Here is a 19181-nt window from a genome sequence, read left to right on the forward strand (position 1 = left end):
AAGAACCTTCCCCGGTCTCAAACATACCCGCATACAAAATTTCACACCGATCGGTTCAGTAGTTTCCGAATGCATAGCGGTCAGACAGACAGACAGACAGACAGACAGACAGACAGACAGAAATTCATTTTTATATATATATAGACTAGTCCCGGCAAACTTTGTCTTGCCAAAGTTGTGGTGGTTTGACAATTGTTAATGTCATTGCAGCATGGCATTCGAGATTGGTTTCATTTCAATCGTGTTGATTTTCTTCCCAGGTCATAAATAATCAGCATTTTGTCTATTTTCCTACATTTTAGTTCATTTCCCTAACTTTTTTAGCATATAAACACAGCCACCACGAATACGAACCGAACCGTGCAAAAGTCATTCTGATTGGTTTGTTGCCTCAAAGGAATTTCAAACTCATTTTTACATATATAGATTCTTAGATATATTACATTAGGTACAGGTTCCGTTCGACAATAGCCCAACTAAAAATAAGTATTGTTAAAGGCCCTTAAGTTATCGTGCTGAATAAACTTTTTTGCAATTTCTCATCGTAATAGGCTGTTTTACCTCACGCAAATCTGACAGGAAAGGGCCTACTTTCGCACACCAAATTAGCAGTGCTGTAATGGTTCATTACAGCACCGATTTGCGTTGCGTAATGAACCATTACAGCACTATTTTCAGTTTTGATCAACTTCTTGATGTTTTATGGACGCAACTTTGAAAAATTGTGACAACTGCACAGTATAACCTGCTATGATCAGACTTTCTTAAACATGGCTGTGAACATCAGTGTGAAGTTTGATGAAAAGGTTTTGTTAAAAACTATCCTCAAGTGGAAATTTATCAAATTGCAAAAAATGTTGTACGCAGCTCGGTGCAGAACTCGATTTTTATAGCACTCGTCGTAATTATCCATAAATGTTCGACTTGTGCTGTAAAAATCCTCATTCTGCACCTTGTTGCGTAAACTACTATTATGCAATTCAGTATCATAATTTACATTTTATATAACTCAATTTGGTATCATAATGGCCTATTTTTCCGAACTGGTTCATTATGTAACTGAAATGAGTTGCATAATGAAAAATAGTTATATAATGTTCATAATGCAACTCATTTGAGTTGCATTATGAATATTATGCAACTCAAATGGGTTGCATTATGAAAAGTCATTGCATAAAATTTTGTATGGAACTCGTTGCAAAACTCGATTTTTTCAGCACTCTTCGTATTTATCCAACTCGGCAAGCCTCGTTGGATAAATGTACGACTCGTGCTGAAAAAATCAACTTTTTGCAACTCGTTACATAAATAACTATTGTTGAACGTGGTTAGCCCGCCTAGCTACGTTGGGTCATCTAGGATTTCATAAAAGCACAGCAGCCACACAACATTCCCGCAATAATCGAATTGGATGGTGAAATAACGGTCAGTACAAACGCCACGCTTATACGCCTGAACGTATCGCATAGCTCACAATCGCATCGCATAGCAACCCGCGCGTATCGTGAAAAGGGAAACCACCAACTCATCGCTCACTACGACCCGTCACCGTGTTATACCGCGATGCCCTACGCCGGTTCCCAAGTTCCACTCTGTTCACCTCTAGCAAGGTCGTAGCGGCTTTTCGCTGTACATTATACAGGCTGTGTGTCGACCAACGCAACCTCGCGACTCCGCGCATCCACAAACGAAAGCGAAGCGACGACCGCTATTCGGCATCGGGCAGAAAATTTCACCCATCAGTTTATCCAGAGAGCTTGTACTGTACAGTGTGGTGCATTCGGTCTAAGTCAGTGATATTCCAAAGTGTAAGTTTTTTTTTCTGTATGTGCTGAATTCACTTTTTTAATGTTTTAGCTGTGGCCAAATGTGGAAGTAAAAGTTCTCTTATCAGTAACACGATCGTTATTAGGGATTAATAGCTGGAAGTGTGATTGTAGATTTGTTACTTATTTGTTCGCCGGTGATTGATAAGGGCGTTCTATCGAATATAGGTGAAATTGCACCCGGGGTGCATGTGGTGTGTCATTTCGGTCAATCATAGTGATCAATGTCAAGGATTTTCAAATGGAATCGAAAGTGAAAAAGTTGGTTTGAGCTGGATAGATCTAAGCATGCCAGATTTTGTGCCGAATAATGAAACCACGGACTCATTTCGTGTTGAAAAGGGAAAACCCTTGTGGAATATCTTAATGGGGAATTTTCCATTGCATTAGGGCGTCTGCAGTGAATGGAAAAGATGGAGGATTCATTTTGGAAAAGGCTGACTGTACTCGTTATATAAGATGTGTCCTGCAGATAACCGATCCGAATGAAGTTCTACAGATTGGCATAGCTTTGCTCGTTTTGAGAAGTGTTTCAATAGGTTAATATCGTAATTAGATGGTGATGTGATGAGCATTTGTCTCGTTTCGTTGAGGTGACTGTTCCATAGTGGATGTGACCTTACGGCGAGGATAGAGGTCGAATGAAAAAATCGTTTTTTTTTTATTTGTCGACATCAGAAGTCGTGATATGCTCTGACTGCTTCGTTAACAGACAGCTGCAAATTTATCTTATGCAGCTCGTCCAAAATTCGGTTGTTTGACCTTGAATTTGTAGCGAACATATGATGAAACTGGTGTTTTTTCTATGCACTCGTGTTCTTAATAATTCGAATATACTACTACTTTTCTTTTTGATTATAAGGTAATCCTTAACTTGTTTGAGAAATTGCATGATTATTTTAACAAATCAAAAAATAAATAATTGGAAATATGAAAAAAATGGATTGGCCATTGTTTAGAGCATGTAGCAAAACTAAGTAGGTATGCATTTTTTTATTTGTTGTAAAAGTTAAGAACATTTTGCTGCATTCAAAGTGATCTTTTAGATCAGCCAGCAACATATATGGGCTTTAGTTTTATGGACTTGACATGTAGCCTATATCGGATAAAGTTCAAAAAATATCTATCACATGCAAAGATCGAAGTAAGCACGTGCATGATTTAAGTGATACCTGCTCGAGCAGTGTCCAGTTAGGATCAGGTATCATAAGGCCGGCTCCAGAGGCACGTTATCCTCCATTTGGGACATTTGTGCCATCACCATAATAACAGCCTACTTCATCATCTACTTGAGAGAAAAGGAAGTAAATTAGGATAAGGATGGGGTAAAGAGAGCTTATAGCTCTTTACCACGACTAGTTAAGGTGAAACATCAAGAAATCCCATTGCGATTTTGCATACAAACTTCAGAGGCACAAATCTGACGAACGAAGCATCGAGCCAAGCCGCACTTGTATATCCTGGCTTTGCTCACTTGCAAAAAGAGGCTGCTGTTCCAAATCGAGAGCATTTGTTTACGAATTTTCAAGATTGGTGCTCTTGATAACGTGAGTAGGGGACCAAGTCGGCCATTGTGGTAGCCATGTTTGTATTCTCTGAAGTTCCTCCTTAAGAACAACAGAACATCCTGAAGATTCAGGTTTCTGAAGTCAGTTTCACTTAATAAGTGTTTACTGAGTATCCGGAAACGCAGTAGCGCAAAAACTGGATAGTTACATATCAAATAATACAAAGTTCCATAATCGGATTCACAGCTATCACAGGCAAATAAATCAGTCTGCTGAATATTCACCATGAGATAGCTTAGTCGGCAGTGGCCAGTCAATGCTTTGACCAGTATGCTGCGATTCAGCTTTGACAGATTTGTTAGATACTTTGCAACCTATAGAGATGGCTCAGTACAATACAATTTTGTTTGACAACATGACTCCAAACTATTCCAGTATTGTTTGTGCTGAGTGGCAGCCCAGGTGTCAATCTGAAGCTTTACCCAACCCTTGGATAGCGGAATAGCTGGTTCAGGGCGAATTAAGTCATGTGATGCTCCAGTGCGAGCTAACTCATCAGCCAATTCATTTCCAGCGATGGAAGAATGGCCAGGTATCCATAAAAGTTGAACAGCGTTTGCTGAATTCAGCTCCTCGATTTGAGTTCGATCTTCGACCTGGAGTTGGCCGTAGAAAGTGCTTTAATAGCAGCTTGGCTATCTGAACAGAAGTATATTACTTTGCCCATTCCGTGCAGCTGAAGTGCTGATTGCACTCCGCACATAAGAGCAAAGATTTCGGCCTGAAAAACGGTGCAGTGTCTACCAAGTGAGTAAGACTGATACAGCCTTAGCTCACGAGAATAAACACCAGCACCTGCTCGACCTTCGAGAAGGGAGCCATCAGTGTAACATACGATGCCGTCTGAAATACTTCTTTCCAGATATCCAGATGCTCACTCTTCCCGGGAAGGGAATTTCGTGGAAAATGTCCTATATGGAAAATTACAAGCAATTGTAAGATCACTTGGAGCAAGAACAATGTTGTCCCAATTCATCAAAAGTGAAAACAACGAGGTGTGTGTTGATGTGCGGTTCATAGGAGTTTCCTCTAGTAGACCGAGTACCCGTAACCGGTAAGTGCAAGGAAGTACTTCTTGTTTGAGATGAATGTGTAGTGGGGCAACGTCAAAGAGAACTTCGAGCGCTGCCGTGGGAGTTGAAGAGAACGCTCCAGACATCGTCATTAAGCACATCCTTTGGAGATGGCCTAATTTTGATTGGACCGTTCTCACTTCGCCCTTTTGCCACCACACAAGACATCCATAAGCCAATATTAGCCGGACCACAGTTGTGTAAATCCATTCGATATACTTGGGTTTTAGACCCCAAGTTGTACCAAAAGTACGCCGGCATTGCCCGAAGGCCATACAAGCTTTCTTGATTCTGATCTCAACATGAGGTGTCCAGGAAAGCTTGGAATCAAGATAGACTCCAACCTACTTTACCTGTATAGTCACATTAGTCCTGTTCAACGACGCAGGTTGAACTTGCTCGATGTTGCTGCATCTTGCTCTTACCCATTTGTCAGCAAACGGGTAAGAGTGGGATGCAACAACTTCGAGCAAGTTCAACCTATGTCGTTGAACAGGACTATTGATTTCAGAATCAAAGAGACGTAAAGGTCGAACACCATTACGGTTTCCCTTTTCCGTGAAAAGAACAATAGATGTTTTACTCGGATTTACCGAAAGGCCATATTGGCGACACCAACCCTCAACTACCTGAAGAGCGTTTTGCATCTGGTCGAAAAGGGTGCTGATTCACATACCGACTAACAATGTTAGGTAGTCGTCGGCAAAACTATAAGTAGGAAAACCGCTATTATTGAGTTGCCTCAATAGCGTATCTGCTACGAGATTCCACAAAAGTGGTGATAAGACTGCCCCTTGTAGGCATCCATAAACACTCAATTTCCTAATCGCCGCTTGACGCAATGTCGCGAAGAGATGTCGGTTTTTGAGCATTTAGTGAATCCAATTGGAAATCATTGGAGATATACCATGACTACGTGCGGCTTCCAATATCGCATCGAAAGGCACACCCGATATATAAGAAAACTCCCAAGCAGGATTGCTTTTGAGTGAATGCTTTCACGATATCGTAAACAACCTTGTGTAATAGAGTTACAGTGGGCTTTCCAGATTGGTAAGCGTGTTGGTTCACATGCAGAGGCACGTTGGCCAGATGAACATCACGGATGTAATGATCGACAATGCGTTCTAAGCATTTCAGAAGAAAACTGATAGGCCTGAAACTCTTTGCTTCTTCGTACGACGCATGACCCACTTTCGGAATAAACTTAACAGTAAAAGACGCGGACACGTTCAATGCTTCCAGTGAGCTTTTCGCTCTTTTAAGGAAGCACGACACTAGACAACGGACTAGCATGCAACGCCCAGTGGCACAGCCGAAAACTTTTCCTGACAGCTGCGGCGGGAATCGAACCCGCGCTCCTCAGCACGATGCGACTAAGAGCTTGGTGACCCTAGCCGCACGACCACGGAGACGCGCAAGTAATATCGCGCCAGGATTTGGGAATATACCCTGTAGCTGTATGTTGGAAATAATCAAATCCCTTCTGAAGCAAAATAGGATAAATCCCATCTGCCCCAGGAGATTTGAAAGGAGCAAAGCTATTTAGTGGCCATTCAATCGATTCTAAAGTTATGTTACTCCGATCCGAAGCTAAAGAATCATAACTACGAGAAAAGACATCAGGTTCATCCGAAGATGTAATATCCACACATTCGGAGAAGTATGTACTGAATAAACATTCCAAAACTTCTTTATCAGAGGAAGTGAAATCACCATTTGACAAACGAAGTTCTTCCACTCGGAAATCCTCAGAATTTGCAAGGATTTTGTTCAACCGACTGACTTCACTCAAACTGGAAACATTTGTACAAAGGTTTTTCCAGCCGGATCGTTCAGTAGACCGAAGAACTTTCTGGTAGGCCTTGCCAGCAAAACCTGAAAGCCTTCGAATCAGCCAAACGTCGTCTGTTATAACTCTTTCTACAAATGTTTACTAAGTTTCGCCAGATCAGAGTTCCACCAAGGGATTCCTCTTGTGGTCTTCACAGACCGTAGAGGGCAAGCTTTTTCAAAATGTTTCATGATGAAGGTCGTTGTAGTATCAACGGCATCATCTAAATTACTTGGAGTGACAATTCCAGTTTGTTGACCGGGGATTCCTGAAACGCAAAGTTTGCGAAGTAACATTTAAGTATTCAAAAAAGATGTAGCGGTGGTCAGATAATGATGCTTCATCTGAAACATGCCAATTGGTCATCTCGTGACTACTTCTGCTAGAGCAAAGTGTTATGTCTAAGACCGTTCGCAATGCTGTTTTATTTTGTATGGCGAGTTTTAAAATTTTTAAAACTCGCCATACAAAATAAAACAGCATTGCGAACGGCCTAACACTTTCTTTGTAGCAGATACCATGAAGGTTGGGCGGTTGCCTTTGTTAAATAATCCAAGACCTGTACCACTTAAGTACTCCATCAAACTGACGCCCTCAAGTTAATGTCTGAGCTGCTCCAGATGATCTGGTGAGCATTAGCATCACTGCCAACAATTAGCAGAAGGCCTGTTGAAGTGCACTATGCAGTGATTTATTTGGAACCATTCGTAGGGGATGATTCATCATGCGGTAAATAAACCGTTCAATAGGCGTATTTCCTGTTTAGTCTTCCACCAGATACACCATTTGTGACAGCTGACAGCACATACATCTCTGGTGGTTAATTGAGAGACGAGTGTAGCAACGATTGTGTTGTTGACAAGCACACAGGCTCGAGGCATGATACGAGAGCTTGTCATTTCATTTTTACTGAAAGTTTCAAACATCAGGTTTACAAGGTTTCCTAGATAGAAATTCCCTTTACGAAAGTAAGGTTCTTGGACTAAGGCCACTTGTTCTGTACCATTTTGCACAAGTCTGCAAAGATTGATCATTGCTATTCTTTTATGCTGAAGATTGATTGATATCACAGCGCAACATTTTTTTGTCTCAAGAGCAAACTTATGTGTCTCCGAAGGATTTTGAGCCGCTGAATCCGAATCCGGGCTCAGATTTGCTCCAACACGTCACAATTTTGAGCTATACCTCAATTTATAGGGCAAAATATGCGATTTTGGGCTTTTTTGACTGCTAACCATTAAGCTTGGAAATATTTTTTTTAAGCAATCAAAAGGTTAATTGGTCAATTTACATCTAAATTAACGACTCATGCAAAATATTTCGTTTTACCTAATCAAATTTGATAGATTTAAGCATTTTATGTTAGTATAAAAACTTGCATGCAACTTTTGGAGGATGACTTGTATGGGAAATATCGTACCTAACATAAATCGCTTAAAACTATCAAATTCGATTTGGTAAAGTGAAATATTTTGCATGAGTCGTTAATTTGGATGTTAATTGACCAATTAACCTTTTGATTGCTTAAAAAAAATATTTCCTTGCTCAATGGCTTGCAGTCAAAAAAGCCCAAAATCGCATATTTTGCCCTATAAATTGAGGTATAACTCAAAATTGTGACGTGTTAGAGCAAATCTGAGCCCGGATTCGGATTCAGCGGCCCAAAATCCTTCGGAGACACATAAGTTTGCTCTTGAGACAGGCAAAAGGTAAATTTTTGTTACGCTGTGTATCCTAACCGTAGCCACTGCCCAAACTAGGTAAGATTAAACTCTTTACAATCACAGCATAACAAAGAACAGCAGCAATAAAACCGGATCGGTATCGTTTGGAAAACGCCAAAGGCGAGGATATACAGAATACACTGTGCAAATCGCATAATGCGAAATGACATAGTTGAATATTCCTACTAAAAAATGGCATCTTCATTATCGCACCCTTATTTAGCTGCCTGAAGGGCAGCTGATCGTCTCGGAGAAACACAAGGTCCACTGCACCATTGCTCCCTGCTCTCTGGCGCCCTGGTACTCCACTCCACAGGCTCCGCTTGTGGTTTGGTTGTATTTCGCTAACCATTCACGGCAAGCATATAGCTGCATACCACACTAAATTAAGTGTCACCTGACTATAAGTGGAGTCCTTCGGCTAGAACATGCAAATGCGTGGATCTATCTGCCAACCAATATTTGACAAGCTTGCTTTTCTGAGATTTTTAACTACCTTAGACCATTCTAGAAGATATTTTAGTCGCAAATTTAGTTATATGTTCTAGAAACCCCCTCAGGTTATAATATTTAAACACAGCCGATAAGAAAGAGGAATTTAATTCGGCCACCCTAGAAGTGAGAGTTGCTTGTGATGATACGAGGAGTTATGTAAGCACCGTTCCATTTCTTTTTACGTAGTTTATAGGCGATTAACAATAACATTGTCCAGTTTCGAAAACAACCTGCTGCCGTCTATCGTCACTGATAAGAGAAATTATGACGGTTACTGCTAATTCGCGGTCATCTCTTCATCACCTTCCATTCAGTCGCAATCCATCCATCGTTCGACTTGGTCTCATCGGCAATCCATCATCTTCCGTTTTTTTTTTCGTTCCCCGCAGATCCAAAATGCCATTCAAGAGTATTAAGGCCCGCCAGATCTTCGACTCTCGCGGTAACCCAACCGTCGAGGTCGACCTGGTGACCGACCTGGGACTGTTCCGTGCCGCCGTCCCGTCCGGTGCGTCGACCGGTGTCCACGAGGCCCTGGAACTGCGCGACAACGTCAAGGCCGACTGGCACGGCAAGGGCGTCCTAAAGGCCGTCGAGAACATCAACAAGACCATCGCCCCGGCCGTGCTGAACTCCGGACTGTGCGTCACTCAGCAGAAGGAGGTATGTGTATATCCAAACCATATATGTAATCAAACATGAAATTAAGATTGAATGCTTCACAGTAGTGCTTTCTTTCAATTGATTGGCTTCAGTTCAGGCGACGAAGAAAGCATCTATTTATAGTCGTTCCGACTGTCGCCACGTTGACTGGCGATTCCTCACTGAGGAGATGTTATTTTTATGTTCACGTTGAATCAACGGCCGATTGCGCAATATAGGAATTCATTGACTTCAGTTTCTACTCTGTTTATTTTGGTTCTAATGTTGCATGGTTTATGTGATTTCCGATGAACTTTCGTTCTTTTTGAAAGCTTGGATATCCATCACGTTTTAGGGGAAATGTTTTTTGGGCCCAACTTGAACACTGTTTATCACTAACTTTACATTTTACATGCCCTTCTATACTTTCTTCGATAGTTTCTTATGGCATTTTGCCAGATATATAGTTTTCCTGTAAACAAATACCTGTTAATCATCATAAATAAATTTCCATTGAACATTAGTCTTTCTTATGCACATTTTTTAGGAAATTATCTAATAGTTCTATACAAACAATAGCTTATATACAAATTACTTTGAAAACTGAAGCATTTTTACTTCAATTTATCAGTTAATTGGAACGGAATCCAGAATCCTGGATGGCGAATTAAGATAAACGTTGGAAGTGCTGCAACATCAAAAATATAACTGAAAGAGTTAACCGATTAATCGCGTTCTCTGCATCCCTATTCCAGCTCGACGAAATGATGCTGAAGTTGGACGGCACCGAGAACAAGTCCAAGCTGGGCGCCAACGCCATCCTCGGTGTTTCGCTGGCCGTCTGCAAGGCCGGTGCCGCCAAGAAGGGAATCCCACTGTACAAGCACATTGCCGAATTGGCCGGAAACGGAGACATCATCCTGCCGGTGCCGGCGTTCAACGTCATCAACGGCGGTAGCCATGCCGGTAACAAGCTGGCCATGCAGGAGTTCATGATCCTGCCCACGGGTGCTTCGTCCTTCACCGAAGCCATGAAGATCGGCTCGGAGGTGTACCACCACCTGAAGAACGTCATCAAGGCCAAGTTCGGTCTGGATGCCACCGCCGTCGGCGATGAGGGTGGTTTCGCCCCCAACATTTTGGAGAACAAGGAAGCCCTGAACCTGATCCAGGATGCCATTGCCAAGGCTGGCTACACCGGCAAGGTCGAGATCGGTATGGATGTGGCTGCGTCCGAGTTCCACAAGGACGGCAAGTACGATCTGGACTTCAAGAACCCCAACTCGGACAAGAGCGCCTGGTTGACCCCGGATGCGCTGGAAGGTATGTACCAGGGCTTCATCAAGGACTTCCCCATCGTCAGTATTGAGGATCCCTTCGACCAGGACCACTGGGATGCCTGGGCAAAGATGACTGCCAACACTAGCATTCAGATCGTCGGTGATGATTTGACTGTGACCAACCCCAAGCGTATTGCCACTGCCGTTGAGAAGAAGGCCTGCAACTGCTTGCTGTTGAAGGTTAACCAGATCGGTACCGTGACCGAGTCGATCAACGCCCACTTGCTGGCCAAGAAGAACGGATGGGGCACCATGGTGTCGCATCGTTCCGGAGAAACCGAGGACACCTTCATTGCCGATCTGGTCGTTGGTCTGAGCACTGGACAGATCAAGACTGGTGCCCCGTGCCGATCGGAACGTTTGGCTAAGTACAACCAAATTCTCCGCATCGAGGAGGAACTCGGCTCTGCCGCCAAGTTCGCCGGCAAGAGCTTCCGTCACCCGCAGTAAATGTTCCAGTCTTGTGTCGATTAAACTTAGCACATACCATTTGAGCGAGTAGTTCATAGTCTGTCACTCTCTAACCCTCATAAAAAGCAACAAAAAGAACGTTAAACCTGTGGAATACTACCTGTTATAATCACGTAAGTAGTGTGTGTGTACACGCTCCGGCATCGTTTATCAGGAGCTTTTGCAAATTGGCTTTCATGTTTTTGTTGGAAATCAGGTTTTTAATCAATGCCCACTAGCGGGGACCGAACATCCCGAGCATAATCCGAGTACCTCCGTATTTAAGTCAGGAACCTTGTAGGAGGATTTTATCAAAATTTACCACTATGATTGTTACTGTTAAATTAACAAAATGATACTGAATAAGAAGTAAGAATGAAATACATGATTAGTTGATAAATACACAACAGACAAAACCAACGGATGTTTTATTTTACCGTGATCCAGATTTGCCTTTAACCTACGCTTCGATTCATTTTTAAAAATTTGTTGCCAGCCTTGATGCCTTGATGGCCACAGCAAAACTTTTCACCAGCGTCGAGCGTATAACAGAGCTCTATCTTCGTCTTCAATGAGCGATGTTCCTATAGTTTCCTGAACGTCGCCGATCTCTACATGTTTCTCTGCTGAATATTGTTACCGCAATTCTTTATTCTTCGTGCATTAAATTTTCGTTACTCACCGTATTCTTGTTTCTTACTGAGAATTGCTTTCACGACTATATACTCAAAAACTACGAAAGGTTTTCGGTCTGCTGACAATATTTTTGCTCTGGTTAAAGAGGAATAATTGGATCAAAAGTTGAGCTTATTAAACTTCCAACACAATACAATAAAGTTTACTGTAGAGAAGTAAGTACACGGGAGACTCCCCTTTCTCCATTTGTTGATCTACAGAAAAGAAGACAGCACGATAAAATTTCGGATCTACCGCAAGCTTAACTCCATCAATAGATATATCACATCGGACATCGGAATCACCTCGGTGCCCAAAAGCAACCTGCCGTCCACTCTATGGCAAACTGCTGGTTGTTCAATATACCGAAGGAAGTGTTGGAAAGACCGTATTTATTCAGAAGCCGAAGTGAATGGGTACGACAGGTCTTTTGTGGATAAAAGCATCCGAAAACACATCGGGACAATATAACTACCTTAAAGCCGGTCACGCCATCAGGATGTCGGATAGCAATCCGACTAACATAGTTCTCGAGAGTTATCCGACCGGTACAAGAAGACGTGGTGCGCAGCGAGCTACGTGGGACGACTAAGTGGAGGACGATCTGCGGACCCTACGCAGAGTGTGGAAGTGGAGACACACAGCCATGGACCGAGTGGAATGGAGACGGCTACTATGTACAGCAGAGGCCACCCAGTCCTTAGTCTCATCGGTAAGGTAAGTACAGTCGGACACCAGAGAGGAGTTAGCTTGCCAAATGAGAACACTGAGTGACCTGCTTTGCTACCTCGATGACAAGGTTCCACCTGACGAGCAGTCTGACATACAGGGAACGTTCAAAAATTACGTCCAACATTTGGGGGAGGGGGGGGGGGTCTAGAAAAGTGTGACAGTACGTGTATTGGGTATAGGGAAATTGCGTGACAGAGGGGGGAGGGGGGTCTAGAAATCCCGAAAAACGATGGATGTAATTTTTGAATCTCCCCACACCAGATTTCCTGCAAAGACTGTCCGGTGGTTTACATTGAACAAATCCGCAATCACCGGCGACATCCGTCTCCTCTACGATGTCTCACGTTGCCTTAGTGGAATCAAGATGAATGCTACGATGCCCGTGAAAGACACATCTGGACAGTTACTGACCGACCCGACTGACCAGTTGAAACGCTGGTTCGAGCACTTTGGAAACCTTTTTCAAGTGTCGGTCACACCATCAACACCTCAGCATGATCCGCCAAGGGTTCGCCGCATAACCCGTATCAACACCGAAGCTCCATCAGTGCAGGTGATAGAAACAGCCATCCGTAGAATGAAATCGAACAGGGCCCCAGGGGTCGATCGCATATCAGCTGAGATGCTCAAAGCTGACCACGTAGTATCCGCACAACTACTGCATCAATTATTCTGCAACATATGGGAAACCGCGACATTGTCGGCCGACTGGATGTAAGGCGTCTTAGAAAAGGTGCCCAAAAAGAGTGACCTAACTGTATGCGATAACACTAGTTTACAGCATTTTTGAACTCGGTAAGCTGATGATCGTTTTTGGTGTAAAATCATGCCCTGAGTTCGAAAACGCGAAGGAAAAAAATACAGTGGAGCGGAATTTTTTCGACTTTCCATACATCGTTGATGATTTGAAACCGATTTTTGTTCTATTTTTAAGCAAAGTCGCTCACTTCACCAGTCTTGTTAACGATAACAGTCTTTGACACCTTTTTGTCGATATTCGGCTGCCTTTGTCTCCAACATTCGCAACACAAGCGATCAAACTACTGTCCGGAACAAAAATGTCGAATGAATGCGCTTGACCACGATTGCGTCTTCGGGAGATGGTTCGGTTTTTGTTATTCCTGTCTTTCCCTTAAAGAGAGCTGTTTTGTATAAATGTATGTGTCGTAATCGATTTATCACACACGAATAAACTAATATTATACCAATCTTAATCAAAACTGGCTGAAATCTTGCGAAAAACTGGAATTAGACAAATGTCACCGTGTCAGACGACGATGATTTGATCCACTTTTTTGTTTATTGATCTTCGTTCTGCCGCTCGTGTTGTGTGTAAGAGGTAGCGGTCGCGCTCGAATGAAACAAAGCAAGCTGACACCCGACCGCGGCAACGAAACGAAGGTAGTGAAAAGTGTCGAATGTTTACAAGCCTGCACTTCACACATCTTATTCTCCATAACCAATGCTCCGATTGAGCTGAATTTTTTGCTGTAACTCGCCTACATATGACATGTCAAATAAACGTTGAGAGTTCCATATTTTAAAAAGTTGTAAAACTCGATATTGAGCTTTAACTCAAAAACTGTTCTACATTAAATTTTTTGAAGCACGATTTCAAAATCAGCGCTAAATTATGCTTCAAAAATTTTGGTCGTTTTGGTCGTTACAGGAGAAGATTGACGCAACTCTCCGACGGCAGCAAGCAGGATTCCGTGCCGGACGATGTGGACTATATTATCACGCTCCGTATCATTCTGAAGCAAATCTATGAATTCCAAAAGTCTCTACCTGGTGTTCATTGATTACCAAAAAGCTTTCGACCGTCGCAATCACGAAAACATGTCGGAAGCCCTCCGGCACAAGGGTCTCCCTGAGAAAATCATCGGCCTCATTGAAGCACAGTACAGGGCATTTTCGTGCAGAGTACTGCACAACGGTGTTTTGTCTGATCCCATCCGGGTCGTTGCTGGAGTGAGGCAAGGATGTATCCTATCACCGCTACTGTTCCTCATCGCATGTTTTTGCTCAAATTTCATCGTTTTGCTAATAATCAATAGTTTTCACTGATCCTAGACATGCAATGTATTACTACCCATCATAGTCTGTTGAAGTTTTGATCCCAGAGTTATTCTAAGGCCTCCAAAGTACTCCGAAGTTTCTGACACAGATCTATTACTCTCAACCAAATTTTATGCACGTTGAATGATCACAGAACATAGTCTACGGTACTCAAAAAGCCTCAAAGCACCCCTAGAAAATTCACGGTACATTACTTGGGTGATCTAGGTCATCCAAACTACTCTGGAATTCATTTTCTTAAGATCTAAAACATGGTTTCCCAAACTGTGGGTCGCGACCCCCCAGGGGGGTCGCCGGCCTTAATTCAGGGGGTCGCGAGGGACAGTAAAATATTTTACTGTAACAGACAACAAATGAGGGAATTTCTATGGGGGGTCGCGAAAACTACGTCTGCTGGCAAAAGGGGGTCGCGCGACCTGAAAGTTTGGGAACCTATGATCTAAAACATCTACCATCGTTTGTGTATACTCTGTTCAAGAAATTTAGTCACGTTGATGTCCATTAGACCTCACAATGCTATGAACAATTTGATATTGTAGTAGTTGGACATTCCGTGAAATTCAAATGGCCTCCAATACATTTTGAAGTTTGGGTTACGATATCTACATACTGTATTAGTTGTAAAAATTTTCCGTGGAATGTAGTCTATACTGCTGATGGAACCTCAGTGCACATCTATAATGCTTTTGGTATATTCATGGGATATTCCAGGCTTTTCAAACTATTCTGGAGTTAGGAACTTCAAGGCCTGCAGGCTCTACTCTTGTTTTTCGTCACTCTAACGGCATAGTACTTTCACGATTGTGTTTGTTGCACCTTATTATATTGCGAGGATCTCTATTTGTTGCTATTTGGGTGTCCATTGGCATATAAATGGACCCAATGTATTTTGAAGTATGGGTCGTAATATCTGTAAATCTTAGGATATTTTTATTGTAGCGAATGCTCGCGGAATATAATCTACGCTACTGTTAGAACCTCAGAGTGCAATTCTGATAACTTGGCAACATTCACTTGGTGATCTAGGTCATCCAAACTGTTCTGGAATTGAGACCTTCAAGCTCTACAAGCTCTACTCTTGCATCTCTTTACTTTATCGATGTAATTCTTCCACGATTACCTCTGTTGTATCTCATAATATGTTGAGTATTTATTTGTGTTCCTTGTGCATCCACTGACATACAAATGATCTTTATGGTATTTGGAAGTGTCTTGGCATTCCTCAAGGCGTTCCTCAGAAATTCCTTCAGGAGTCCCTCAGAAGTTCATCGTGATGTTCTCCGGGAATACCTCTACGAGTTTCTAGGGAATGTCTCAGGACTTCCCAAGAAATTCTTCAGAAGATTTCCAACAGTTTCTCGAAAATTTCATCAGGAGCTATGCTGGAATTCTTTCAGAAGTTCCTCAGGAATTCCTCCGAAAATTCCCCGCGGATTCCACGGAAGTCCCCTAGAACACTTCCAATAATCCCTCCAAGAATTCGAAAAATTCCTACTGGAACTTCGCTACAAATTTCACCAGAGAACCCTCTAACATTTCTGCCAATAATCCCTTCAGGAATTTCCGCAGGGGCGGAAATGAAATCTGCAAAGGTAGAAGGAGCACTCCAAAGATTTGTTGAATGGTTACTACTGCCCATAACTGCATATTTGTAACATTCGCAGTTTTTGTCAATATTGAGTTAATACCGAGGATTATCTCCAAATCATCAGTACTTGCATCCACCCAAATGAACTTAACAAGTTTGTTCTACAAAATGTGAAATAAATACCAAGTTTTGTTGTACGTTTTGTCTCATTATCAAATATTCACGAATGTAACCGCATAACAGTCACACTGGGAATACAAACTGGTCTCATAGCAAACCGTCGATCATATTTTGATCTAATTAATTTTTCAACTATTCGCCCAGCATACAAGAAGACCCATCGAAGATTTCATTGCAAAATGATTCATTTTGAATTTCTGCCAAATTTTTGAAATTATGATCCTGTTCCATAATAATGCAAATTGCAAAATTTGAGCTCCATTTTCTCCAATGCCTACTTTTGTCGGATGTGACTGTTATGCAGTTATGGGCAGTACAGTGAAGGAGCACCCAGGAACAGGATAAACATAATGGATGACAGGCAAGCAGTGGAACTATCACTGGATTAGGTTAAGAAGGTCCTTAACCTTCCGTAACGCGCGCTTGTTGCAAAAAGCGCTAATGCTGAGTACAAAAAGCGAGATTAGAAGCGACGTCACACCAAGAAAAAATTTTTTCTAATTTTTATTTTTGTGTATTTTAATTTAATTGCTGGTTCTACACTTGAAAGTGAAACTTCGCCATCATTTTTTTGAAAAGTTTCAATGTAATGTAGGTCCAGAAGATATGCCAAAAGATTTGAAGATCTTTTCAGCAGACTTCTCAATAATAAAACTTTAATAATCAAACTGGAACTTTGTGTTCTACTTTTTCGTGAGAAATGCTATTGTGCATCCAATTTATTACAGTTGGGATAATGGTGTTTTACTGGCCGATTTAAATTTTTCTCATATCATCCAAGCATAGCCCAAGCTTTTGAGCACACCTCGCCATGTGAGTTTCCTTCTTCTCACGATTCCTATAGGATTCATCGCTTACTTATACGTCAGCATACGCCTAAGTTTGTACGCGTGGACACTTTACGATCGAAACAGCTGCACACTGCATCTAACTAAATAACAACCTCTCGTTGACATTTGCATCTCCTATATACCGATGTAGGTAGTTGGTGGACTACTGGTTGTGAGTGATTGTATCGTTTGTTTATACATTTTTCATATGTTAGATATCCCGAGGCCCTAGCCGAATTAAGATATTTTGCACATATTGGGCATAAGGCAGCTATAACAAGTGTTAATTGATGACGAACCGCAGCGTGTAAAGTATGCCGTTCAATTTTTGGGACATCAGGGCAAAATGGCTAGAATATCACTTTCCAGAATGAGAAAGAAATTTATGCGGTGAGTTTACCCAGCACCTACTTTGAAACGTAGAATGTCCTGGAAGATTAATGATTTGGTTGCTTGCAGGCTTCATCCTATATGGCGTGTGTACAGTATTTTAATTGTTCTACTTACCCTATACAATGAAGTTTTTATTTATGTTCTGCAGAAGTTCAAATGGTCCAACATAAGCTGTCAAGAAGGTTGAATTACATCATAATACCTTAACAATAACAAACATTGCTAAGAATCCAACTTTTAGATCACTGCTTGCGAATGCTACTGGTGGGAGATCCGCAGATTCTGGGTAAAACGTACGATTCCAGTTACTATTCGCCGCTGGCCAATTTCGACTCGGATCGATATCTGGCGTGGTACTATGAGAAAGCCGTGGAACACGTGCGCCCGGATGTGATATGTTTCTTGGGGGATTTGATGGACGAGGGAACCACTGCCAATGAGCAACATTTCGAGGAATACTACGAACGGTTTGGACAAATTTTCCCAACGCATCCGACTGCGAAGGTATGCTGGTTGGGAAACTGACTTTCTTTGCTAAAGATAGTGTATTTAAAATAAAATAAACTTCATCCTCATCTAGATAGTCTATATACCCGGCGATAACGATATTGGGGGTGATGATGGTGAAGAACTCAAACCTTCGAAGGTGCGCCGATTCCGACAATATTTTAGCGAGAAGCCTGCATGGATCATCAACGATAACGTTACCATCTACAATATCAACAAAATAACACTGGAGAGACCCCTAAAAGATCCTCGTCTCGATATAACAGACGGAGATGATGGCTCCGATCGGTATATCCGTATCTTCCTGAGTCACTTGCCATTCTTGAGCAACCCGGGTAGCTTTACTTACGAGGCAATAGGAAAACTTAAACCCAATGTGATATTTTCCGGGCATTTGCATGCCTCACGCTACGTTCGAATACATCGAAAGCATTTGCGAGCGGCAACCTACAAACCACTTAGCGGAGATAAAAAGACGGCTTACAAAGTGCATACGTTCGATTTGAGCTACCACAAGGATACCGAAGAGCTACTGGAGATCGTTATTCCCACCTGTTCATATCGAATGGGCGTACCAGAGATCGGTTATGGATTTGCTGTAATAGGTAAAATTGTCTCAGAATTCACCCTTCGACTTAATCTTCATTCAACTGCTTCCTCCACAGATGGTACCAACCTCAAGTACACGGTACTGTGGACCACCAAGCGCTTCCATCAGCTGATCTCGTACGTGATTGTGGTGGCCATACCGTTGGCATTTCTGCTGTTCACGATACTGTTCAAAATCCTAAAAGCTATTTGCGTGTGTAAACGAAACGCGCGGACAAAACTGCCGCTTTACAATCAGATATCTTGAACAATTAACTCAAAACACTTATCCCAGCATCTGTCGAGGAATTGAACAAAGTGACTCAAACCAATAGCTTTTAAGATTTTTGAAAAGTCTGGAAACCCTTGGAGCGAAGGCAATATGTTGTGCATATAATGTGATTTTAGTTTTCCCTTTTATGATTGTAATAAATAGAGTAGGCAAAAATTTACATACATTTATTTGTCCAACATCAAGATAATATATAATCAACAAGACGTAACAATACTCGAGCCGTGGCTGCCGCTCTTCATCCTCGATCACGTTCAATGCTCGCCAGATCACGCTCCACTTGGTCCGTCCATCGTGCTCTCTGCGCTCTATGGCTCCCTGTGCCAACCAGATCGTTAGCTAACACCAACTTAGCAGGGTTGTTG

The 19181-nt window shown here is 42.2% G+C and overlaps 2 protein-coding genes across 3 annotated transcripts; both read left to right on the forward strand.

Annotated features, from left to right (window-relative positions):
• The first annotated feature begins 1647 nt into the window (after positions 1–1647).
• Positions 1648–11372, forward strand: LOC109408124 (enolase). Of its 2 annotated transcripts, XM_029873567.2 has the most exons (4): positions 1967–2087; positions 8561–8676; positions 8910–9183; positions 9918–11372. In XM_029873567.2, exons 2-4 carry the CDS (start codon positions 8660–8662, stop codon positions 10950–10952), a joined length of 1326 nt encoding a protein of 441 aa, XP_029729427.1. In that variant the 5' UTR covers positions 1967–2087; positions 8561–8659; the 3' UTR covers positions 10953–11372. The 2 variants fall into 2 exon arrangements, with proteins under 2 accessions (XP_029729428.1, XP_029729427.1); XM_029873568.2 differs by lacking the exons at positions 1967–2087; positions 8561–8676 and adding an exon at positions 1648–1808.
• Positions 11373–17142: 5770 nt separating this feature from the next.
• LOC109419028 (uncharacterized) lies at positions 17143–18972 on the forward strand. Its single transcript, XM_062848059.1, has 5 exons — positions 17143–17426; positions 17496–17611; positions 17671–17933; positions 18010–18541; positions 18602–18972. The coding sequence occupies exons 1-5, from the start codon at positions 17383–17385 to the stop codon at positions 18790–18792; spliced, it is 1146 nt and encodes a 381-aa protein (XP_062704043.1). The 5' UTR covers positions 17143–17382; the 3' UTR covers positions 18793–18972.
• Positions 18973–19181: the final 209 nt, after the last annotated feature.

This window comes from Aedes albopictus, chromosome 2 (assembly GCF_035046485.1).
Source record: "Aedes albopictus strain Foshan chromosome 2, AalbF5, whole genome shotgun sequence".
In the NCBI taxonomy this organism is placed as follows: domain Eukaryota; kingdom Metazoa; phylum Arthropoda; class Insecta; order Diptera; family Culicidae; genus Aedes; species Aedes albopictus.

Excerpts from the sequence above, each read along its gene's own strand:
- LOC109419028 (XM_062848059.1), top strand. The coding sequence starts at position 17,383 with ATGGCTAGAATATCACTTTCCAGAATGAGAAAGAAATTTATGCG. Across the intron at positions 17,934-18,009 it reads CAACGCATCCGACTGCGAAG|ATAGTCTATATACCCGGCGA; the intron begins GTATGCTGGTTG and ends ATCCTCATCTAG. Across the intron at positions 18,542-18,601 it reads TTATGGATTTGCTGTAATAG|ATGGTACCAACCTCAAGTAC; the intron begins GTAAAATTGTCT and ends CTTCCTCCACAG.
- LOC109408124 (XM_029873567.2), top strand. Across the intron at positions 9,184-9,917 it reads GCGTCACTCAGCAGAAGGAG|CTCGACGAAATGATGCTGAA; the intron begins GTATGTGTATAT and ends TCCCTATTCCAG.